General features: G+C 46.7%; 2 protein-coding genes across 2 annotated transcripts in view; both read right to left on the reverse strand.

The window, feature by feature from the left end:
• Positions 1-2,671: 2,671 nt before the first annotated feature.
• Positions 2,672-19,906, reverse strand: LOC142579866 (uncharacterized). The gene is made up of 2 exons (XM_075690496.1): positions 19,448-19,906; positions 2,672-5,384 (listed from the first exon to the last, which is right to left on the reverse strand). The coding sequence occupies exons 1-2, from the start codon at positions 19,509-19,511 to the stop codon at positions 5,176-5,178; spliced, it is 273 nt and encodes a 90-aa protein (XP_075546611.1). The 5' UTR covers positions 19,512-19,906; the 3' UTR covers positions 2,672-5,175.
• LOC142579865 (KICSTOR complex protein ITFG2-like) overlaps positions 12,214-26,377 on the reverse strand; it is a 196,717-nt gene continuing 182,553 nt past the window's right edge. Inside the window, exon 15 of the mRNA XM_075690494.1 lies at positions 12,214-12,281. The gene's annotated coding sequence lies outside the window, so the exon portion shown is untranslated. The remainder of the gene's footprint in view (positions 12,282-26,377) is intronic.

Below are 26,377 nucleotides of genomic sequence, written 5' to 3' on the forward strand. Positions count from 1 at the left end.
TAACAAAAGCCTGGCAAAGCTCAGAAGAAGAAAGTCCCGCACTCACCAAACCTCGCAGGCAGGAATTCCGCGCAGTCGTTCCGCTGCAGGCAACCAGTCGTCACACAGGGCTCGTTGCACTGCTCCCGGATCGTCGTTGAGCTGCTCAGCATACAGTCAACTGCATCTCTTCGCTGCTGGCCTCCGTTGTCGCGATCTCACCGCTGGCAGACAGTTGTTTGAAGTCGTAGGCGATCTCACCGCTGCCAACCAGATGTTTGGGATCGGACTGCTGGTACGATCTGTTGGGAACTCGGCGCTGACGCCCGTGGTTGTACCTGGGTCGCAAGCCCCAAGGGTAGCGTTGGCCTGGCGGCCTGGGGTACAACTGGAAGCATCCGAAGGTCCCGGCAAAGCATGAGTCGACTGGTAACAACGAAACAACTTGTTTATTTTAACATCGCAAAGAGTTGGCGGTCAGGTTGACCGAAGTAGAGAGACGGGAGAGCACTTCACTCAACAGAAGAAATCGGAGCCCTCCTTTTGGCGTCCGGGGGCAGCTGTTTTTATACTCTCGCAGTTGAGGGCAAGAAGGAACCCCTCAAAAGACGAGCACGTGAATGTACAATGGGCTAATGGTGACGCACACTGTCGTAGCGATGCCGTAGCACCATGTCGAGCACGATCTCGTAGCACCCTGTCGTGGCGCTGCCGGTCGGACACAATGACTGTAATGAGAGGATGGTCCCTGCTTTGGCATCGCCTGTTTCGGGCACAATGACTGGAACGAGATCCCTGCTTTGGCATCGCCTGTTTCGGGCACAATGACTGGAATGAGATCCCTGCTTTGGCATCGCCTGTTTCGGGCACAATGACTGGAATGCGAGGATGATCCCTAGGCGGTCGCATCGCCGCAGTCGCGCCTGGAAACACCTGGCGATGAGTGTTGCGGCGACGACGATCGGGCCAAAATGTCTGCCGCCCCGCCGCAGTCGCGCCGGCAAAACCACGTGTCGCAGGCGAAACGCAACACCACGAACACTGTTCAAGCGGTGCGCCGTGATCGTTACTGTGATGACACCAATGCTTGTGAGACCTGAAAGCTTTTTCAGTAGCTCTTCGTCCTTCAATTCCAGAAAATGTCGCAACTAGCCATTATTGTAGCTTTGTATCCTATGCTTAATGTGTCCATTAAACACATCAAAACTTTCAAGGGAGATAGTTCTGTGGCTGTTATATTGCGTTCACTGTTGATCACGTGGTGCTTCGCAAAGCTGTTGTTATAGGTCTCGAAGAAAAATCGAGCGGTTGTTTCTTTGCGCCTCCTTTTCAGAAGACGATCAGTTAAGGAAATGGAAAGACTAGCCATAAGAAAGCAGTTGTCTTCGGCAGCAGCGTCAGCCGCCCACCACTGAGCCCAACAGGGGGCGCCACAAGGCTTGTATCACAAGACTTGCACACGCCAGCTGCACGCCACCACTATAACCGTACATCGTGTAACCAAGGCTGGTTATCCAAACTAGATTAGCCCTCGCCACCAGGAAACTTAAAGTGGAAAAAACAAGGTAAGGAGAGGAGAGGAAAGAAGGAAAGCTGCATATGAAAGATAATAGATCGAGAGGGGGACAGGAAAAGGCAACTACCGATTTCCCCCGGGTGGGTCAGTCCGGCGGTGCCGTCTACGTGAAGCTGAGACCAAAGAGGTGTGTTGCCGCCGCCGAAGGGGCATAAGGTCCAAACACGCCGCACTGGCTCCACCCCCAGGTTACCGCTTTTCCCGGGACACGCTTAGACGCGGGAAGGTCCAACTCTCGTGTGCTCGGGTAGGTGGTGTCGCAACACACCAAGCACCTGCTGACGCATACGTCTCTGCGGGGGTCCAGTCACTTGAACCACCATCTACAATCGTCATCAATGTGAATGGCAATACCGAATTTCTTTTTCAGACGCGCGTAGGGGCTAAACGCACACGCCCTCCATGAAAGTATTAATGAGAAAAAGTTCAACAGCAAAATTTATTGTGAATCAATATCCTAGATTTCAAACCATGCATCACGAGTTACCGCGTTTTAAAAAATTCGCTGTTCCTTCTCATATTGATGACGACTGTACGTCAACTTTGCCTTCTTTAGCGTCGACAGTTCGCTGAACCTGTCTTTCTTTCCTTTTTCTTTCGGAGTGTGAGCCGCTAAGCAGATTAGTCAGAAGCGCTAGCGGTTCACAAAGCATAGACTGTCACGCAGCAAAGCACCGACTAGACGGTGCAATGTCGCCCAAATCTTCCATTTCAGAACTCAATTGACTGCAGTAGGTATCCACGCGATCGGCCAAGTCTTAGAGATAGCAGGAGGCATGTGTGTGCGTGCGTGCATGCGTGTGTGTGTGTGTGTGTGTGTGTGTGTGTGTGTGTGTGTGTGTGTGTGTGTGTTTGTGTGTGTGTGTGTGTGTGTGTGTGTGTGTGTGTGTGTGTGTGTGTGTGTGTGTGTGTGTGTGTGTGTGTGTGTGTGTGTGTGTGTGTGTGTGTGTGTGTGTGTGTGTGTGTGTGTGTGTGTGTGTGTGTGTGTGTGTGTGTGTGTGTGAGAGAGAGAGAGAGGGACGTTCCAAAAGTAAGTCGTCATTTATTTTCGCACGGAATCTTTATTGTGAAAAAAATACACCATGGAATCATGAACTACACATGTTGCCCTACTTTTCCACGTAGTCGCCACCGGCATTGAGACATTCGTCGTAGCGTGAAATCCCTTTGAAGAAACCACTCTGGTAAAACTCGGTACCCTACGATGCAAGGCCTGAGACATGACCCCTTCACCGTACACGATCTGTAGGCGTTCATGGATGACGGACACCCTAGTCCCACGTGCCCATTCATACCGGATAAAAGCACGCACTTCTCCTGGCGATCACGATGCCAGCACACGTCTGTCTGCTATCGTGATTTGTACTCGAATAACTTCGGGCCCCCGCCGGTCTTCTGCTGCTCTCTCTTCTTCGGCGCTCTGTGCATGTCTGATTCCTCCTCCGCTGACGCTTCTTGCGTCCTTGAACCAGCAACGGGCGTGCATCTTTTTGGCGGTTGTTTCACCTGGTGTAACATCTTCTCTTTAAAAAATGACGAAGTTTACTTTCGGAACGTCCCTCGCATAACAACTGGCCCTGTGCCTTAATGCATTTCTCTGTCTACGCTTTGCTCTAAATAAACCTAACAAAATGGCCACAAAAGCTTTAAAATAGCAATAAATATTTTATTTTCACCTTATGTATAAATTCCAAAAAGCACACGTGAATACTGATCATAGAAAAAGATACACATGCTGATAAAGAAGAGAAAATTTGCAGATCCAGATATCATGACGGTAGTTATAACAGCACGAAGATATAAAAAATGCTGGCTCTCCCGTAATCGAGAGTAGATGTAAGTATGAAATGGCTACAGGCAAAGCAGATTTGTTGGAGTAATTACGACGATTGCTCACAGCCATCCGAGGCGCGCCAGACGCTGCCGGTCTTTATGCCGGCCTGTTCACGCAGCGTGGCGCCATCTCTCGAAGGAGGCGGCGCAGCACCCGCGCCGCTGAACTCACGGACAGCTGGCGTTGAACAGAGCACAGGAAGTACTGTCTCAGCGCCGAAAGATGACAATCAAGCGTATGGTGCACTCTGTCTGACTTTTGAACGTCCGCTATTGGAAATGGCAAATAAAACATCAGCGTAATAGCAGTTACAGCTTGAGTCATGTTGTGCACAAACATTAGGAAGAACTCGGAAGCAATATTTCCGAGCAAAACAAGTTGCTTGCTCGGAAACAAGCAACTTGTTTGGGTAATAACTACCGTATGTAATGCGGTCCTGTACAAAGGGTTGGGGGCCAGAGACTCCACTTTCTTGAGTTGTGACTGGTTGCTCGGATGGTCTCCTTTTGTTCTCGCAACGATGTGCGGATGTTCTCGTCCGAATGCCCGGATAACGGCTCTGGCTTTTGGCTCAAGGCCACTTGAAAGTCGCCGAGAACTGGAGCTAAAAGCATGCTTAAAAACAAGAATAGAGGTGTCGTGTGGTTATCATGTTTATTTTACTTTTTTGTTTTACTGGGATGGCCTCGTTGGTCACCGTAGTCAACGCGGCGCAACCAATGTGCCGTCTGCTGCGGAGATCCAGTGCCGCGTCGTATAGCAAGCTATATATATACCCCGCACCTCCGCCAAATATTACGGTGTGTGCGAGCTACGCTGGCATATTTATAAACGCTCCAGCAAAAAGTTCAACGCGCGCGCACTTCAAAATGCAGTCGGCCTTCGTCTTCTTCATTTCGGCATCCCGGCACAAACCACACCGTGACCGTATCACGCAAGAAATGAGCAGTTGTGAGTTACTATGCGAGCGTGGACGAAGCAGATAACCAGGTTATGGAATCGTTTATTCGCTTAATGAACCATCGCGAACAGTCGCCGTGGCTCGGTGCGTAGGCACTCCGCTGTTTAGCACGAACCCACCGGATTTATTCTTGGCCGCGAAGCCGCGGCTTTCCATATGCGAAAAATCAGCGTGCGCCAAGATTTAGGCGCGTTTTCATGAACCGCATATGGTCAAAATTTACCTGGAGCCCAAGACTAGACTGCGTTTCTCACGGCTCAGTTGTCGCTTCGGGGCGCTACACACCATTCAACATCACGAATTTGGCACGTAAAACCTCACTATGTTAAAAGCCGTTAATCAAAATCGGAAACGCGGTACAAAGATGAAAGAGCTTTCCACACATTATCAGTGACTAGAATGTACAAGTCACCCGGGACAGACAGAAACCACGTGTGCGCAGTGAAGCTTTGTTTTATAGCGAAGTGACCTTTACTGTGGGCAGATGACTTTCTTTCGATTTGATTTAATCACGCCTCTTTGGACTATCGACGTGCGTTAAGTGGTAAGATCTTCGACCTGCGAGTGGCCCGGTGCCTAGCGTGAGTTCGAGACCTTAGATCTGAAAGTTTGGAGCACCGTTAGTGCTGCAGAACAATATGCCACCGAGAACGTCGCGGTGTCGCCCCCTCCCCCCTAAAAAAAAAGTATGAGCTGTAATGTTCTTACGCAGTGTACGCGTCACAATCACAGTTCAGGAATTAGGTCCGAAGGGATGACGCAATATCAGGCCACAAGGAGTTCGCGCACCAACATGCTATACGTGCTCGCCAGCTGTCCGAGATATCAAGAAGACGCTTTCCGAAGCACGGCGATCCACACCGCGCAGAGAAGCAGAGCGACCAGGGGTATGGGCGCTGCAACACCGGCAGCGTTGCAGTGATGTCTGTCCGCACACAGGCACACCTCCTTGACAAAGTGGCTGGCCATGTACTCCACAAAGCAGCCCGTCTCCAGGCTGTTCACGCACATCCACGTCACGTTCACCGGCAGACCTGCGCTCGCGGCAATCAAAGAATACGTCGAGCGACCTCGGCTACGTCACAAGACGCGTTTCGCAGAAGGGTTGAAATCTGGGCCAGTTGGTACATACTTGAACGAAAAAACCAGTCAAAAACACAAAGGACAAGAGGAGAGGTTCACACCACAACGACTGGTGGTAAAGTAAAGTCGTTGTGGTGTGAACCTCTCCTCTTGTCCTTTGTGTTTTTGACTGGTTTTTTCGTACAAGAAGCGTGTCTTGTTCATACAACATTTTTTGTTATTCCGTATTCTTTTTTTGTCTGTTGACAACGCCTTTCTGACCAGTGTTTTATTGTGCCGTGCGAATATTCGAAACTTTCGAATAACGGATCGAATGTTACCCAATTCGATTGCGGTCATCGAAGGAAATAGGCACTGTTTGTAAGTACGAACATGCTTCAATAGTTTTCGAATAGTAAAACATGGGAAACTACGTAGAGGAGCACGCTACATTTTACTCAGGGTGTCAGACTACGTAGGCTAAGCCGCCCGCTCTACTTCACAATTAACAATATGTCCTGACTATATATATATATATATATATATATATATATATATATATATATATATATATATATATATATATATATATATATATATATATATATATATATATATATCCCGTGCCACGTAATTTCGTTCAAAAAGTTTTGAATGTACTAGGCTGTGAACATCGATGGTGGTCACTTCAGAAATTCGAAAAAATAGTCGGTGTTCGATTCGGTGCCATTTTGGCACTACTGAATTCGTATTCGATTCGGATTCGAAGAATACTACTCGTACACTCGTATCTCTTGGTAATAAGGTTTACAGTGACTGTTCACCTAGAGGATACGTCTATTTTGTCTGCTGCTAAAGTGCTGGTTCGCTGGGGGCGTCTATCTCGATCTGACATGTGCCTCAGCCCAGCCAATTAGACCTTCAGCAGCAGCAGACGAAATGGACATGTGCACTAAGTGGACACTACAGAATACCCTCCCCAGGTTGCCGCGGAAGCTGCAGTAGCAAACTGCCACAAAAGATGACAGTTTCACCATAAGCGCGATGCAGCGAACGCAATAGCAACACCCTATAATATTACACGAAGTGCAAGACTCTTACTTATAGTGGCAATATGAATTAAAGTAAAGGTAAGCTAAGTAAACACGAGCTGTTGTGCTAGGGGTTCTCTATTTGAATCCTGTCATCAGACAACTTCATTTATGTTTATTAATTAACCCATTGTTGCATGTCAAAAAATTACACATGCAAACTGTGGTTACTTTTATTGTCTATCAGTGCGCGCCAAGGAATTTTTTTTTTCTGTGCTGTCAAATGTTATTTGACAAGATACAGAATGCCCACTATAGAGGACAACATGCGCACTAGCTCCAGTGAGTGTACGTGCCGACAGTTTTCTTTTGCTCCAACAGGCAAAGTTCCTGCCACCCCTTTAATAAATGTAAGCTCGAATACAAAATATTATATGCGGCGCACGTTACTGCGTGTAAGGGAATACAAAAAAAAAAATACAGTCACTATCGCCAGTAAGACTCAGCCTTGCAGAGGCGTAGCCAAGAATTTATTTCGGGGGCCGGGGGGGGGGGGGGTGCACTTGACCAGGAAGGGCGTAGATGGGAAGGCGAGTGTTCTCGCACACCGCTTCATGTCACGTATCCTGATTCGCAAAAATTCGTGAGTGTGGGAAGAAGGGGGGAAGGGGGAGGGGGAAAGGGTGCACGTGCGGGTGTGCCATTTTGCGGTGCACTACAGAGACGAACGAGCACATGCGAGACGTGTGGCTTTGTGTCGTTCATTTCGTACGATTATTAAACACTCGATTGAAATTTGAGCGTTTTGATGCGTTCACGCATTTGTCTAAGCCCGTGTATGCTTTAACTGTTTCAAGGCGCAAGCCGCGACGAACGGCGAGAACGTGCAGACTGCGTTGCGGTACAGACTAGACCCCTTCGTGCCCGGACATCCGAGAATCAGTTTCGAGAAGAAACGCGGAAATAACACCGGAACGTTTGCTGCCGATGTCAGATGAATGGTATTGAAGGTCTAAACACCATTCACTTTCCGTGATAGGGGGCAAACTAATTATAAACGGCTATCAGATCGGCCTGAAGTGGGTCGGCTAGTTGCCACCACCGCGGGCGATGATGTCTGCGGATTCTGCAGTAAAAAGTAATTCTTTCATGTAACTCTGGCGTTTGATGAGTTAAGTTTCACAAAGCCGATTTGTCTAGAAGAAATCAGCCTAAATCAGATATCTATAAGGAGGAGGCCGAGCTGTCATGAGTTTCTCACTTTTTTGCTTGAATATTTAAACTATAAGCACCTGATGCGCGCAGGAAACCATGTGTACAAGCAACGGCAGCTGTTGACGTCCTACGACGTCTCCCAGTCTGCGCCCTGCAAGCCGAACAATATTCCTTATTTCGACATGGCGATTACCGCTCGAGGCGTGAGCTTCCATCACGTCATTGATGTGCCAAACAGAAGCGCATTACACTAGCTGTTTGATCACACTTGTCTAGAGCTTTGCTTGGCGGTGCTTGGTATCGAGTAGCTTCTTTCTTAAATCATTAGTATGATGTGAACACTCCAGGTGAATCTTCGCCGTCGTTGTCGTCGTTATTTTTTATTTATTTATTGGTACATCAAATACCCCATTTGGGGTTTTACATGAGGGGTGGGCATATTTAGATCATATTTTCAATGAATGCCTTGAACGATGAATGACTGGAGTGGTGCACCGCTTCAGCAGGTAGATGATTCCAGTCTTTCGCTGTTTGAACGAAGAAAGAGTTATGATGAGCGGAGGTGCGAGCTGGAGGGGGATAAACAGCCTTTGAGTGGCTATGACGGGATGAAGTGCGATGCGCAGGCGTTATGTCGGCCTGATGAAGTAGTGAGTGATAAAATTTGTAAAAGAGGCAAAGTCTTGCTGCTTTGCGGCGCTGCTCGAGGGTTGGAAGGTTGAGCGGTGACTTAAGTTTAGTAACGCTAGTGTGGTAAGAGTAGTCAGAATGAATGAAAATTGCTGCATGATTCTGTATGGATTCTAGTGCTGTTGCCAGGTTAGATTGGTGTGGGTCCCACACTGAGCATGCGTATTCCAGTTTGGGTCGAACGATTGTTAAATATGCGAGCAGTTTTACTGAGGGCGCAAAGGACGAAGATTACGGCGCAGGTAGCATAGTACACGATTGTCATCATTGCTAATGTTGCAAATGTGCGAGGACGAACTAATGTTATTGGACAAGTTAATGCCTAAGTACTTATAAGAAGTCACAGCACATATTTCCGAACCGCCGATAATGTAATTAGCTGAAATAAATTAGTGGCGACGATGGAAAGTAAGCAGCGAAGTTTTTTTGACGTTGAGGGCCATTAGCCAATTATTAAACCAAGTTTCAATGACGTTAAGATCGGACTGGAGAGCGCGAGAATCAGCGTCGTTAGTAATGGGACGATAGATTACACAATCATCAGCAAATAAACGAATTTTGGAAGAACAACCTATCGGTAAGTCGTTAATGTATATTAAGAAGAGTAGTGGCCCCAGGACTGTGCCTTGTGGCACGCAGGAGATAACGGGTGATAAATTATACGAGCATTGGTTAGCGTAAGCGAACTGTTGACGGTTAGTCAGAAAGTTGCGTATGCATTGGAGAACACATGGATTAAGATAAAGGCATGACAGTTTTAAGAAGAGCCGTTCATGAGGAACCTTGTCGAAAGCCTTTTGGAAATCTAGGAAGAGGGCGTCTACGGGCATGTTTTGATCAAGATGTGAGCTGATGTCATTAACGAATGGAGCTAGTTGAGTCTCATAGGACGTGCCTTTCAGAAAACAGTGTTGATAAGGATTAAGGAAATTAGCGGATGTAAGGTAGTTTACAATATGAGAATAAATTATATGCTCCATTAGTTTAGAACAAACACTGATGAGGCAAATTGGAGGGTAATTGTGGCGCGATGACGATGATCCTTTTTTTTTGGTACTGGAATTATCTTACCTATTTTCCAGTCTTGCGGCACCACTCCAGATGATAATGATTACTGAAAGATGTGGCATAAGAATACACTAGAGATGTGCGCAGTGTTCTGAAGCATTTTGGAATTGATTCCATCGATGCCGGCTCAGCATATTAATTTCAGGGATTCAATTAGCTTGGTGATACCATGTGCTTCGATTGTTATGTCTGTCATCGTTGGGTTGTTGAGGTAAGGACAGTCTGGGAGGTCAGTGTTAAGTACAGAAGCGAACACGGAAGGGAAGACAGAGTTTAGTACTTCAGATACTTTATGGTCTGAAACACGGTTATTGTCGCTATCATATAATAATAATGGTTTACGGTTATTTGGGTTAATGTATTTCCAGAATCGTTTGGGATTGTTTTGCAGCATGTCAGGGAGTGTGGTTGAGTAGAAGGTTCGTTTAGCTGTTGCGGCCAAAGAATCAAACTCCTTTTCACTGATGTAATATTTTTCCCAGGCCGGAGCGGTATTGGAACGCTTGGCTTTACGAAACAATGTTTTCTTTTTATTGTTTAGTCGTTTTAATGTGTTGTTGAACCATGGGGACGAAGGTCGCTCTGTTAAAATGATAGTTGGTAAGCAAGTATTAGTGAGTTCGATCATTTTATTTTTAAAAAGCGTCCAGTTGGTGTCTACTGTGCACTTCGGGAAATCTATGGTGTACCAGTTGTAAAACTCGGTTAGTGCATTGTTGATGATTGTTGATGCTGATGTAATCACCTTTATCGTAAAGTGTTATTTTCTTTTTTGTTTTTTTGCACTGAGGTAGCTGCCAGGATAATTCTGCGTGCACCACCATGTTCCCACCATGTTCCCTATAAAGTCCAAGTGCTATAAGATCGCGCTCCGCGTGTCGTTTGTTTAGGGTACAAGGCAAAGCGTGCGAGGGTGAGCCGAGACCCGAGAAAGGATGATGACTTGATTCGCGCAGTTTGCCCGCACACCTAGTCGTGGATGACACGTGATGAAGCGCACGCTAGGGGAGGAAAAGGCGCGTCTCCTTCTCAAGCCTGGCCGCGGCTGCGCATGGCTGTCCGCGCGGCTGAGCACATACGAGGCCTGCACCATGTATGCGCTCTTCTGCTATTGGAGGCAATCTGCGGCGGGTGCAAAAGTAGGGCGAGCCGGGAGAGCTGGTGGCTTTATGCGCGGCGTCTTCCCGCGTGCCCAGTGTTGGAGCTCGTATAATCTCAAGTTTCGGAGGCGCGTTGAAGCGAAAGGCAGCGGGAAGCGTTCGCTCCCCGCTGCCAGCGCTGTTCATCCCGCCAGCGTTGTGCCAGGGAGTGCTCGCTATCATATAGAGCGTTATGCTCATTTCTGTACGAAGCATTACTCTGTACATTTTACTTTAATCGGTAAGCGAATGATTACTGCAATTTACACGGCCGATAATAGTACATGTCTTACGTAGTGTAATTGTATAATATAATATGTTGTTACAGTTATCAATGCTTCGCCTATCGGGCGCTACTGCGACTTTTTAAAATAATGTATGAACTCCTTTGTTCTTAGTGAGTAGCACTCTTTGGCTAGGTGTCCGGGATAATTTGCTGCTCCATCACGTTCGGTCCTTTCGGTTTCGTGTCTCTAAAGACCCCTAGCACCATCTAGGCTTGACTATGTGAACACGCGAACTTCTATACGCTTACCGGCACCTACTTGTGGGCCCACGAGCCTCCGACGCGATATTTTGTCACAAAGCGTCGAAGTGCTGACAAAAACAAGACCAAAGCCCAAACAATAGAGTTTCATACAATAACTGCTAGAGGGAACTCTGGCGCGAAGTGTCTGTAGTGTCGACAGCAGCTGCAAACGGGTTAGTTCATCCACTATGAGAATGCTACAAACTTTCCATTGTAAGTAGCCGCGCAAGTGCGCTTATCAAGTAGATTAATTAGTGTATTGATCTAATTAGCGTTAAAATAACAATAAATAGGTTGTTTCCTGACATCTGTCGCTCCCAATTATCATGTTTCTAAAAACTTACGTTTTTATCTCGAGCACCCTGTATTTTAGGAATTTTTTAACAATCTTCGCAAAAAAAAAAGCCCGTATATATAGTCGATGATAACCGTCACCGAACATGGCTCTTCATTCTATTCGGAACCGACAACTGTTTATACGTCGGCCGTGGGGCATGAAACGAGAAGAGCTGTAGCTTACCCAGGGCCCGTATGCATATATGCGGAGACTCACAGCAAGTACTTCGCCTTGGACTGGGAACACAAAGCTACACGCGTTGCCTCTCTTCAGCATCTGTTCTCAATCTTGCGGCACATGCTTTTGCGCAGAGGCTTTGAAGGTTTCTCGGGTAACTGCCTACGCGTCAGGGAAATTTCAGACATGACTTAAATTAGCCGCGTAACCAGGACTTAATTTAGAAGCGTGTCTTCAACCTATCGTAGGTCCCTGGGGCTGTTACGACTCGGGAACGCATAACCCCGGCTACGTGAACACGAAACCACGAAGACAGACGCCAGTGGGTGACCCTTCCCTGTTTGCCTACCAGGATGTCCCCGCTGGCGAATCGCAAGCCGTACACGCACCCGTGCTCCCGTAGAAGGTCCAGCGGGCACACATGCCGTCCGCCCTGGTGCAGTTGCCGCAGTGCGCCGCCAGCTGCGTCCTGGTGGGCATCTCGGCGAACGTTTCGACGCCCAGTAGTGGTCGCTTGAACGGATTGTCGATTGCGTCCTCCGAGCGTTCGTACGCTTTCAACCAACGCTTTTCGATGTCGGCCTGGCGCTGGGGGTCCACCGGCTGCTCGGCCAGCCAGCTGCACTGGAAGCAGCTGAGGCTGCGACGGTGATGACCTGGGCTATCGGAGGAGGAGCCCGACACTGCGATAGAAGTTGCATTGCTACAGGTTTGAACGGTGCTTCAGTAGATCTGACCTGGCTTCGGGTACTAAAGCATATAAGGGCCGGTTACCGTAATACATTTTTCGTGATTTTTTTTTTATTTTATCCATTATCCATTTTGGCCATCAAGTGAGACCTATTCACGTTTGCCTGTGCGTACGTGACACCGTGCTTGTTAATTTAATCAGTAAGCGAATGTTTGCTGTAATTTGTACACCCGATAAAACTAATAAAGTTATTGTGTAGTTGTCTAATACTTCGCCATCGCTGTCAATTTTTCGCCCTTACGGGTGAAACTGCGACATTTTTAAGTTCACATGAAGATATTCATGATTCGGCCTCCCTTGATAACACCACCTACAGTGCACCAAAGAAAAAGAAAGCACTGTTGCCAATTTCGCACAGGATTTCATACAGCCGAAAGAAAGGGGGAGAAAGGCGCTCATGCCGCGGTGTTTTCCTCCCCGTCCATGTTGTCTTTTGTTAAGCTTTGAAAAATATGCACCCCAGTAGAAGAAAAGCTTGCGATTGAGATATTATGAAGCTTATAGAGCACGAAAAGACGAGGACACAGAAAGACGTGATACACAAAGCGCCTGTGTGTACCACGTCTTTCTGTGTCCTCGTCGTTTTCGTGCGCTATAAACTTCACCAAGTCATACCAACAAGCCCAAAACGCTACGTTACTGAGACATAAAATTTGTCTTTTGCGTGGCATCGAGAACGTTGTCTTTGAGACTACTATTTATTATGGCAAATATTACGTCAAATGGCACATATTAAGGGAAACTCGTCGCTTCCAAACGACAGACTCGGAGACTGTCGTAGTTAAGACAGAAACATGTGCTAATTGGTCTGAGTATTCTTCATATTAACAGCACTGAAAACGGAAACACGCCACACGATGAAGGCATGATGTGTGCTAACAATGCTGTCATTGACTCCCACAGAAATGAGCCACAGAATCTAGAATCTCGCACATATCTGCGCACGACTACACCTTCACTATTAGCTATTACAATTAGACGAGTCGGTATGTAACTTTAAGTTTGTACAGCCATGGTCAAGCTCGTTTTTAAACGTATAAAGAACTAGGACGGCCGATACGAAGTTGTGCACGCGCTACCAGCAGCCAATGTTTTTTTATTCATATTCAGCTTAGCTGCGCTGCTTAGTATGGCTAAAATAAGTGACAACAGAGCGCCAAAGTGAGTCATGCGACGAGGATCCCAGTGAAGCGAGTGAAGAGCGGTTAACTGCACGAGCCGTTGGATGCTGAATTGTTGCGTTACGCCATTTCTGTTTAGCGTTTCTGTTAATGACTGGCGTAGTGTCTTGCTTAGTTTAGTTTTAGCAGTTTGGTATATCCCTGCAGGAATGTCGGTGAACACCCTATCTGATGTACGCAGAATTCTCGCGTTACAGTTTAATTTGAATCACTGCATACGTAACAGCGACAAAAATAAAAATCAAGGAGGCCACACGCATGCGCTTTGTAATTGCTCTCCATTCCGCACTGAGCCAAGCAAAATCGGCCCATAATATAGCTGCTCTCGCCACATCCATACGTCGTCACGCACTAGGACGCCACAAATAAGCATCGCGCCTCGCTGACGAAAATGGTTGAAGCGTTTCGACAATTTTCAGCCTGCAACATCACGAACCTAGTTATGTGCAAGGCGATGGTCCTTCCCTACGCAGGCGATGAGGTGTGCGTCATCTACGAAACGTCAGATCTACCAGTTCTACCCTCCCTAACGGCGCTAGGCCTTCGGATATCTGCCAGACTGCGATCGCACAACTCCCAAACAATTTTTATTGCATACTACACCAGAATCCACAGAATTGGCTTGCTGCGCCGAAAGATGTATGGTGGCTACATTCTGACGCAAGGCTTTGCAGAAGGCCGGCATGAAGGTAGCCCAGCTGCTGCACGTAGCAATCACGAGGAAGATGGCAGACCAGTCCAAAATATGTATGGAAACCGCTCTTTCCGTGATGTAGAACCTGTCATTGCACGTCAACACGGGGCAGCTATCAAAAACGAAAAGCAATATACAAAACCAGCCGCCCGGACCACCACGACACCATGTGCGTGGGCATCGCGGTGGTGTTTACCACCACCCTGCCTAGCAAGAAGGTAAATCTGACGCGCCTCTCGCCAAGAAACCTACTTCGTGCGAGTGGGCAAGAGGCCATGGTGAACAGCGACAAAGCACGGCGCCGCGGTGCATATTCTGGCACGCGTACCTTCTATAGAGTCTGCCTTATATGTCACGGTGGTGGCGGCAGGAACTTAGTGCAAAGAGCTCTGACATACAGGCATTCCGGTACTGTTTAGTTTGCCGTAGACAAGTGCGCTACTATGAACACCATGGGTGAGCATTGGAGCGCATTCCTTTAAAAAAGCCTACAACCCACCACGTGCAAGATATTATACTCTTGTGGTTCCCGCGCTTGGTTTTTGCCAGTCAAGTTCACTTAAAGAGGAACTACTGTCACGAACTTGCAGCATAATTAATCCAAGAAACTGATCATCCCCTGGCTATACTATTAATCGAATCACGAAATCAGTTACAGCATTGGGCCTCTTGTGCGTTATGTAATCACTCAGAAATGCTAAGCTATTCATCCTGGACTTAAAATTGAAATAAGCGAGCTCGAAGGAACATTGATTCATTTACATATCAAACCAGACGCGTCTTCGTTTGCCCAAAAGCCACACCGTGTACTCTTTCATATATGACCTAAAGCAGAAAGTGACATACAAGTCCTGTTGTAAGCTGACCTCATTGAACCTGTGCGTGGGCCAACACCACAGCATTCTCCAACTGTGGTCTTTGTGAAATAATACGACCCAAATGCGCATATGCGGAGACATGCGAAGGATAAGTACAGCCATCGAAAGGAAGTGCAATCCTGCAAAGATGCTCAGTGACACGGTTGCTGCGCTCATACACTTAAGAGTGATCTCGATTACTTCTTTGCGACATGGCTAGCATCAGCAATAATTTTACGAGGAGTCTCGCATAATTACTAACATTACAACACCATATGGGTTTTTCAGATACAAAAGGCTTTTCTTTTTCGTATTGGAAGCATAAGTATTTAGAGGTATGTTCTAAATGTCATCGAGTGTATTTAACACCGGTGACAGCGCCTCAGTTCATGTCATCACAGAAAAGGAGCACAACAAAACACTAAATGTGATTGAGAGACTGGAGAAAATGGCCTCGGAGTTCTTTGGCTTCGTCTTTGAGAAGGATGGCTCGCGGATCTCACTTAGAGGAGCGGTCACCGTCCAGAATGCCCATTATTGCAGTGAGTGAGAACTTCAGAAGATTGCATTGCTTCGCAACGTATTTCTTCACCTATGTACCTGACTGACATTTTTTACTCACCGCTGCGTGCTGCTACGGAAACATTTCACGCGGCAGTAAGGTGCCATGTAGTACGACACCTTAGATGGGACAAAACAAGCCATAGTGAGCGCTAAAATAACCCTACATAACTTCAAGACTGGAGCGCGCACAACCCCTGTCATTGGCGAAAGTCCTGGTGGACTATGCGCCGGCTTGATATGGCACACCAACGACAAGCCTCAGCCGAGACCTGCGCTACATGGCAGCCGAGCCCTTAGAAAAGCTGAGCAGTGGTAGTTGCAAACTGAAAGCAATGCCTTTACTAAATGGGCACATTAACATTTCTACTTTACGTCTGTGAATAACCATTGTGGTTATGACTGATCGCAAACCATTAAGAACTGCTTTTAGAAAATCAGTTTTGCCGAAGCCCGCATGGCAGAGGAAGATTTATGAAAGAGACAAATTGGTATCCACCTCGACTGTAGCTCGAAGCTGCAAAGAAAACCCGTACAGGTTTCTCAGAAAGAAAGCTTTTAAATTGAAAATTTTGTCCCGGTGGCGCGTAGCACGAAGCTACAAATGTGACCCGTACGGCTTTATCAGAAAGAAGGCGAAGTTGAAGAAAAAAAATCGCCCTGGACTGCCACCGAGACACACTTTTCTTCAAAATCAATGCTTATTTTCTCTGAGAAATCCGCATTGGTTTCCTTTGCAGTGTCATGCCAGGGGGATGATAATTTTCGCCCTTCGATGACTACTGTTTTCTTCACAATGTAAACCTACAGTACTCGGAAGATTGACGGGCGTATTTTTACGATTTTAAGCTGCACTGCCGGTCTGGATCTCACAGCTCTGTTGACTACTCCAGGAATCCTGTGAAGACGCCCAAGTAGGACGCTCAACGTGTTACTGAAAAGTTTGTCTGCTACACCAATGATACCACACGATGCCACATGGCCATACCACATGGCCAACGCCGACACCCTATATATACTTAGTCGTCAATGCCATGACCAACACCAAGCATACTCTTCTCATGAAGGTATAAACGCAATCGCAAAGGTGACAAACTACCTCACTATTCATTCGAAGGCTGCACTCCGAGGTACAAAGATTCTCGTATTTCAGCCTCTTCGCTTTGTGATGGTGCAATTCTCCCATGTCGGTTATCAGGGAGTAGTAAAGACGAAGCAACTCTTACGTACAAAGATGTGGTTCCGAAAAATGAACCCCTTTCGCAAAAACGCTGTCAGCAGCTGCATTCATTGCCAGGTTCATGTTGACAAATCACACCAGGATGCAGTCAAGATGACCGAACTTTCAGAACGACCCCGGTGAGAAGCGTCCACTGACTGTCAGGAAAATACCTCGAAGTAGTCCTAGATTAACACTCACGCTATTTTAAGCATGTTTACGAAATGTCTATTATTGCCGGACTGCTTGTTTGTTTTTCATATCACCTCATGTTTATCATCCTTCGCTCGTTGGACAATCTATTGGAGAAGTCGGCGAAACCAGAGTTGCGAACATTTCCAATGCCACCAGAATAAATCACTCACTCACTCTCTGTGGTGATGGTTGGATGCAAATTTTCCAAGCAATTCTTGCTAAAGCTCTGCGTTTCTCCGCGATATCAAATCACTTGCTGCAGAATATAGTTTCCGCCACAGAGACGACATCAGCATACTGGACCCAGCCAAGTGACATGCTGGAAAAATTTATGAAGGCGCTTGTGATAAAATTGATACAGAGTCAAGACAGTGTCAAGACCACTCCTGTGATTTCAGACCACCGAATGTATACAGTACGGTCTACAGTTAGAGGGCCGGAACATCAAATTAGCGTTTCGGAACTGATTAAACCTTAGTTTCAACAAGAAGGCCTCGGCAATTTCTTACCATATTGCTCTAATCTAATCGAACGTCACATAAAGCATTGTTCTCCTATAAAGATGATACGTTCGAGTTGTATTGGCACGAGTACCAATTACGGGTTCCGTTTACCATTAAGTGGTGTACTCTAGATACTGCGTACTGCTCTTCTGGTGTGCAAGACGACGAAAACAGAAGGCAGGAACACACAGGACAGCGCTGAACTCACAACTTTATTCGAAGGCATACACAAACTTATGTACTAATGTATGCCTTTGAATAAAGTTAGTTGTGAGTTCAGCGCTGTTCTGTGCGTTCCTGCCTTTTGTCTTCGTCGTCCTGCGCTGCCCCTTCAAAACATGTTCAACCAGTACCAACTCGCCCAAACGCCGATCCTTCTTCTGGCCTCATTCGGTCGAAGTCCCACATGCTGCGCAAATTATCCGACGTGTACGATGAATAAATTTTTAGTAGGAGTGCGCTAATATTCGAGATCTTGAATACCAACAGAATATCTTTTGCTATTCGATTCGTGTTTCATTTGAGGATTCATTATATTAGAAATTGTCGGATATTCTTATTTACTCATAAATATATATGATATTAATACACATGGAAGTCGATACAGAGACTCTCCGCTGTAATTGCGGGTTGTTCCGAATGATTCTGCGGCAAGACACAATAGAGCCTCAGGTTTTGCAGAGGCACGACTTCCTGAGCGAGCGCACGAGGCAGTTAACGTTCGTTCAACAAGGATGCCTTTTTTTAAAGCAATCTACGAATTGCTCGTTTTAGACAAGCGAATTTATCAGTCTGGTCACTCGTTGCGCTACCATTTTTTTTAACAAGGAGCGTTGCTGCAAGTAGTATCGCACTTGTCTCTAATGGACACAATGACGCTCTACGTGCATCTAATGAGGTGCTGCTTCCTTGTTTCAATGCTATCACTGCCATGGTGCACCACAAAACTGAAAAAGCCAAACATTTACAAGCTCCTCAGTTGGCCAGATGTCCAGTTATAAAAAAGATGAAATAGATGAAATCACGTAATGTTTTTATTTTCGCTGGACAGATTCCACACAGAAAATATATTTCAATTAAATAATAAAGAATGTGCGGTACTTCATTCGATTCCAAGGTTGTTTCTCTTACGCACTCGTATACGATTCGGAAATTCTATTCGAACGCCCCTACTACTCAAAAATAAACTGGACCCATCCCTGTGTGCTTATCGAGAAAATAACTCAATTCTTCCGATGTGCTTCTAACAACTGTGAGCGCGTACGTTCAGTGTATCCTAACATGAAAGAGGCCAACATCCGCGAGGCACGCCGGACATACTTTCATAAAAAAGATCTCCGTATCCGTCTAACGTTATTCTAAGAAACTTCAAAGGATAGTTGAAATATACTTAGCCACGACTTTTATCAAAAGAAATAGCCGCTAGACACCAATCGTGTTTTTTTCCTCTCTCAAAAGCAGCCAACAGGGACGGTCAAAGGAGCACAATCCAGCGTTGTATGGAGACTCCAGACGCAGTTCTCAACGCTGGCCTGGCAACCCGCGTGCATGACAAAGGTACAAACAACGAAATACTATATGGCTGATCGAGCATCATAATAAGAGGCCAGTGAAGCTTTTTTCTATGCCGCAACAAGCGTGTAACAAACGCTGGCTATACGTGCTATCGCATTAAAATGTGTTTTATCATGATTATTACCTCACGGCACAACATTAAATCTTCGGATTTCTCAAGATACTAATCGCCAGCCTTCCAACGCACAGTGAAAGGTGCTCGACCCACAAGTTGCGCCTTCCTCGAGTGATGCGGAAACGTACGCACAATGCACATGGCCTCGACGCACTCATACATACAGTAAGTGAGGAGTGATAACTTTCGATAACTTACCCTGATGGAGGGGCGGTAGCAGCAGCACGAGCAAAGGCAACACAGCCGGAGTTGTGCGGTACATCGTTGTAAGAACCAGGGACTTTGCAAGCGCTCGGCAGGAAAGTACGCTCGCTGCCCGAGCAATTCGAGCTGCTTATCACACGACAACGCTCTGGCGGCTTCGACGATAAGGCGACGCGGTAGAAAAATGGACGGCCCTCACCTCGGAGCTGACACAGAGCCCTTCCGCCATGAAGGAGTGCCGTTGCCTTTCGCATTTCGCTTATCGTACAATAAACGACTCCGTCGCGGTGGAGACGCGGAGAAGTCGCTTCCACCAAAGCTAGGTAGGCGTCGTTTTACCTTATCGGAGGCATACAGTGCGGGCGATGTAAGGACACTGATATCGCGCGAATTTCCACAAGTATAATAGAAGCGTGCTGGCACGAGTTTTAAAGAGGAACGGCGATAAGACATCTGCTGAACTAGACCCGATACACGCCAAGGCATGCGAGCTAGTGGAGAGATAAGTGCCGAGTCAGAGACATGAACGCGGACATTGAACCTTGGTATTCATCTGTTAAACAAAAAAAGCAACACCCAAATTGCTTGTCTATGACGTGTAAAAATATGAATAAAAAGTCGAAGTTTGTCCCGAAAGGCCAAGCAGCGATTGCGATTGCAAATTAGTGGACAGCTATACGAAGTAAGAATAGTAGTTTTGTCGGCTGTATAAACTTGTAAACAGAGGCATACTAAATAAATTAATAAGCATGGCGTAACGCGCGCACAAGCAAACATGAACACATCTCACTCGATGACCTCGGAAACTCGCTGTCAAAACAGTGGAGTGAGGAAGCGCGGTCGCCCGCAGTGAGCGAATTGACCTTCGTGCTGCTTCTCGCATGAACGCAAATTGAGCGGCGAAAACACAGCGCACGGTGAACGCTGCCCGCGTCGCAGATGGCTTTCAAGATACAGCGGCCCGGGCCGGCGCACGGTTGCCTGAGGTAGACCCTCCCCTATTCCTACCTTACCCTGGAGCCTTGCGCGCGACGGAAGACGGCGCGCTTCCTCTGTTGCGTGCGCGAGATTGAGCCGTAATCGCCAGTTCACCGTTGCATCCTTTCACTCGCACATACAGCATACGGCGCGTGGCGACGATTTTATCCCCATCGGAATTTATACGGAACCTCGCGTCAACGGCGACGCCGACGGCAGATATGCGCCTGGATTGCCCATATCATTGCTATCGCAACAAAAATAAAGTCTGCGGGTTTCTAAATTACAACTTCTTGACCCATAATAGTGAGGAACAGAAAATGTGCGTAAGTTACGAACATAAGCGCATCAATACAATTAATTTGTGGCGATTATATTACTTGGTACGAACCCACGTGTCCAGTTTATAGTGTGTTTTTACTATCACAAAACCTAAAAACACTAAAAGCCCGAAAGATGAACACAAATACAGAAAAAGGGGCTTATGAGTGCAGCCAAGAGTCAGTTCAGTGACGCACTCTGCACAACACTAAAGCGCTCTCCGATTACCTAAAAAGCACAACTGGAACACTATTGCCGGTGACAAGACGTACACCGATCAAATAAAACTTTAAAGGCCGGACATTTCCGCTTCCATACGGAAGTTTTGTTCACAGTGGCCTAGTGAAAAAGTGAGCAAGGCTTCCGCACGGAAGCAGAAACGTCTTGCTTTTAAAGTTTTATTTGGTCGGTGTACGCCTTTGTCGTGTTTCATCCCGACCCGACTGGCTTCCATCGAACGCTCGATTATACTATTGCCGGTGATAAGTACACACTAATAGGGAAGACGGGGTCCCAGAATGGCCTCGGCGTCTCAATATTAGGCCTCATTCCGGGAGTCTACCCTTCATGCTGCTACCTCAGAAGTTGGAGGGGCGCTTTACGGTAGTAAACTGAACTTTTTGTTTCAAATCATATCAAAACTTATTCAAATAGTAAGATGTTGAGAGCACAAACAGCCAAATAGCAATGACGCGAAAGTGTCAAGGGCCCCGTGCCGCAGAAAATGAGGTCTCGGCGTCCGGCGCCGACCAACTTGTGAGCGAAAAATCAGTCCGAACCTCGCAGGTCCTCCGCGTAGTGCACAGGCGTTACTGAAATAATTGAATTTCTCAAAGTAAAATGCGTGAGAAAAGTCGTAAAGTACGACTAACACACAACCAACAGACATGAGAGAGTCGGATTGTAATCTGAATATACGAGAAAACATACTTCTGCTACGCGGAAATTCAGACACACACCCCTTTTCTAGCGTTTCTACCATTCATGGAGCAGCGCGCCTGGCTCTTTGCAACGCCATCCAGATGGCGCTCGCCTCTACCCATCCATAAGAAGGCAGTAGATATATGGAAACACGGGAAAAAACAACAGCAAAGGGGAAGAGAAATGCGGCCAAAGAGGGCTCTGGGGAGACAATAGGTACGAGGTGCTTCCGGGTATGTGGAAAAGTGTAATGGTTCCAGGACTTAAATTTGGAAATGCGATTGTTTGCTTGAAATCAGGGGGTACAATCAGTACTCGATGGCAATCAAAGGTCAGTGGGACGCCTCGCACTGGGCGCTCACGGAAAGACTACAAATGAAGGTGTGCAGGGAGATATGGGCCGGGTAAGCTTTGAAGTGAGAGAAGCTCACAGTAAAATTGATTATGAAGAAGCAACTCAGGAATATGGAAGACAGTATATGGACTGGGAGAGTGTTCAAGTATTTGTACAGGAATAACACTGAATCACAGTGGGGGAAAAGAGCTAAGAAGCTTAACAGCAAGTGTGTGGCCTGTATGATGAGCAACACAGCAACAAGGAACTCTACGCGGAAAGTCAGAAAGGCTGAGGTATACTGTCATGGGCGTCGGCAATGGAAAAAAAGAACCTGCCATGAGCAACTACTTAAGAGGAAAAAACGAAATCAGGAAAGATAAAATTTATGATAACTCGAAGAGTAGCTCATTACTTTTCGAAGCGTGATCAGGATGCCTTAGAATTTGCACTTATAACGCGAGATACAACAAGGAAGAAGAAGCATGTATTTGCTAGCGTAACGCTAGGGAAACGATGGAGCACGTTTCATTAGAATGTGAAGGTATCTCTGCCCAGCAGTCGATTTAGGCACCTCTGACTTCCTTGAAGCCGCTGGGTTCAGCGAGAGCAGGGAGAAAGTAAACATGTCCGCAATAGAGATTTGTAAGAGGCGATTGGAAGATTGGTGGAAGTAGGGAAACGACACAAAAAGAGACGTAGAAAAGCAAAGTTCACGATAGGGGTTCAGAAAGTTTGGTTATGGGAATTCATCGTGGGTTCCTTTTTTTTTTCGTTTTAACATAAGTAAGGCATTAGGCAATATAACAACAAAAACTTGGTGGAGCAACCCACCGCCTCGTTCCACAGGGGACGCTCGTAGCATCCATCCATCCATCCATCCGCGGCCCACGCAAGAGGCCGCATGTCTACCAGAAAGCTCGCATTCGTGCATAACGTTCGCCGCCGGCGTTTTCGGATAAACATTAGGGTTACATAAGCTGCAGTTGCCGGCAAGCGTGAGAAGCAGTCAAGGATCTTTGTATACTATCGCGTTCCACTCTTGAAGGCGAAGCTTAAGCGTCCTCCAAATTTTTTTTTCACAATTGAAATGATGAGAAAAGAGAAACCAGGATGGAGACATTCGCTGGCAGGATTTGTACAAGTTGCCTTCGAGAGGCACTTGTCGCTCCACTTTTTATCTTTCACTAACTATACAGGGTCTTCACAGTTAAGCATACAGTAACTTTGATAAAACCACTTTGCTATCTACGCAAGACCTGCTTGCACAGACGGTTTATGCGGTTTAGCGGACACAATATTCGAGACAAGTTAGCCACAAATCACATAATTAAAAAAACTTCTTGCCTTGCTATCGCGATTGTGATACATGCTTATATTTCAAGCGTTAAGACTATCGTTTTTTAAGACAACTTAGCTTCGTTTGATTCTCCAGGAGCACTCATGTTACGAGATGAATATTCATCATGAATCATAAGACTCAGTCAACTAAATTCGCATTCAGAGGCATAGATATCGACACAACGTCAAACCCCATTGTGACGTGGCTTACTGCGTGCGACATATCGTCTGCAAGCTGGGCGAGGCGCATCATAGAATTCGCTACAATTACTAGTAGATGTGCTAGTGTCTACGGGAGCTGCAAGCCCGAAGGTTCGGTCGGCATGAGAATGATGGGCGCAGTATACATGAATCTCCCTAAGCTTCGTCCTTGTGGCCTCGAGTTGATCGAGTGTCAAATTTGGCGATGAATCAAACAAAGTGGAGTTGTCTTCTAATACGAGTGCTGTCTTGACGTTTGAAATATAAACATATATACGTCATAGCAAAAAAATGTTTAGTTCTTGTTAATTATGCATTGTATGGCGAATTATTTGCGAAAATTGTGCCCGCCGAAGAGCATAAACCGGCTGTTCAAGCAGATATTAACGCAATAACGTTAAGGAGCCCATGTCGCAGAAAATCCGGTCTCGGCGCCCCGCGTCGGCGTCCAGCGCTGAACGCCATTACGGCAAAAAGATTTTCGAAAACACTCATACCCAGGCCATCCATGTGACGCAAAGAATTTACTGAACTAACTGAACTTCGAAAAGTAAAGTACGTGGAAAAATCGTAAACTACGACATGCACACAACCTACAGACATGATAGCTCTCGGATTGTAATTTGACTATGCGAGAAAACATGATTCTCTTACGAGAAAACTCAAAGAAACCCCCTTTCCAGCGTTTCTACAATTCACAGACCGGTCGCGGCGTCCGCCATTTTCGCGAACTGGCGCGCGGGTGTCTCGGGGGCCATGGAGCGGCGCGCCCAGTTCCTTGCAATACCTCCAGCTGGCACCCGCTTCCGCTGCATCGCGGACCACGTAAGTTTCTACCACAAAGCCCGCCTTCGTGCATAGCGTTCGCGGTCAGCATTCCCCGGTAAACATTACGGTTACATACACTCCAGTCGCCGGGAAGCGTGCGAAGCAGTCCAGGATCTTTGAATCCTATTGCGTTCCACTCTTAAAGGCGAAGCTTAACCGTGCGGAGTTAGCATTGTACATAAATTGCTGTTTCACTTTTAAGACCGCATATAGTCAGGTGTTTGTTGGCTGTCCCGACACACTAAAATTGGCGAAGCCAGGAGGACCGTCCAAGGCTAGTCAGGTAGTTCAACCATGTTCTGCCGTTGCGAGTGGCCTGAAAAAAAAAAAAGATAGTACGCCGCTCCGCACACGGTGTGGTGCATCTCAGTAAGAACGCCTCCATAGACTTGACGCTGGTTTATGATTCCGGCTTCCACTTCGGTTGGGGAGAGATTAGGAAACACTCATCCATCGATTGCGGCTCGGTGTGGCGTACACTCACTGATGCCTTCGCAAGATTGGACAAGCACGGGACCCTGACTGTAGCGTCTGTCACACTCCCGAGACGATAACTCGGGTACTTTGCGCGTGCCCTCAATATGCGGCCGTGCGAAGAACATTTCAGTCCAGTGCTGACTGCTTGGACACCCGCCCCTTTTCGGAAGATGCTAGGCGCGTGGAGAAGGGTTGACCATGCCCAGCGTGCCATAGTCACTCTTGAACTTTCTACGTGAGTCGGTTTAGACGATCGCCTCTAGAACCTGTGAAACGTGCAGACAATGCAAAATGTGTTTGCGCGATAGCTTTTCGTGTTGAAAAGATTATTGTATTGCGTCTACAGCGCGCATCCGCGTATTGGACAATGTGTATATAGCAGCTCATTGTACCGTAACATAATCACCTGCCACCTACCTTTCCCACTTCCTCTTTCCCCAGTGAGGAGTGGCAGGCTAGACACGTTCTCCAGGCCGACCTGTCCTTCTTTCTCTTAATTAAAGTCTACTCCTCCTCTGAATGAACAAATTAATTCGGCTGCACTTAAGAATAACAGTGCTCCTTTCTCCAGGTTTCTCCAAGTGGCCGCCAGGTTTTGTTATGGAGGCCAAGGTCAGCTGACCATGACGTTTCGGCACTCGTTCGGTCGCCTGCTGCTGCGCTGCTCCATCGAGTCGCGCAACGAATAGCAGCACGACAGAACAACGAGCGAGCCGGAGGGAATGCCAAATGTCGCGTTGTATAGCTCCCCCGTGAACATGTTCCGCGTCGTGACGTCACGACACGGAAACTAAACCAGAAAACGAAACTGATTCCTAAGAAAACTGTATTATAGTAAATTATTTAGGGCACTCCGAAGCTGGTAAGTTTCGTGGTTTGAGATTCAGGGCTCTCACTTAGCGCAAAAATAAAAGAAGTCGACAATTTCAGCCGCTCCTTTAGGGCTAGGTGAAAAGTTTAAATGTACAACCTGGCGCTGCTTACTCCTGCAACCATGAGGTTGAAATACGTAACGGTAACTATATATCCTATTTAATGCGAATAGTATTCTTGGCATTGTCGCGCAAGTTTTTTCTGGCCATCTAACCGTTCTCGTGGGTCAATCCCGAAGAATGTGCACTCCAAAAATGTGGCCCTAACCTCATTCGGAGTGGTCTTCAATTAAAAAAGAGACTCTCCCTTAAAATTTATCGGAATTTATTTTCGTCTCGGAAGAATGCTATTCGCATAGTTGGATAGTCACCATAGATGATTTCTGTCCAAATTTTCATTTTCGTTTCTTCCTTCGTAACCACTAGAATTACGTGTTATCGTCTTCGCTTTCACCGCTATCGGCCACTCTCAGCGACGGGTGATAAGAAATTAACGGAATAGTAAGAATCCTTACATAATACGGTGCCTGACCTCAAAGGGGATGAAACTGTCCCATTTTGACGCCGTGCAAGTTGCGATATTATACCCCCCCCCCAAAAAAAAAAAGCGAAGATCATTACAGGGGATAAATTGCAGAAATGTAACGGTGA

This window comes from Dermacentor variabilis, chromosome 4 (genome assembly GCF_050947875.1).
Source record: "Dermacentor variabilis isolate Ectoservices chromosome 4, ASM5094787v1, whole genome shotgun sequence".
In the NCBI taxonomy this organism is placed as follows: Eukaryota; Metazoa; Arthropoda; class Arachnida; order Ixodida; family Ixodidae; genus Dermacentor; species Dermacentor variabilis.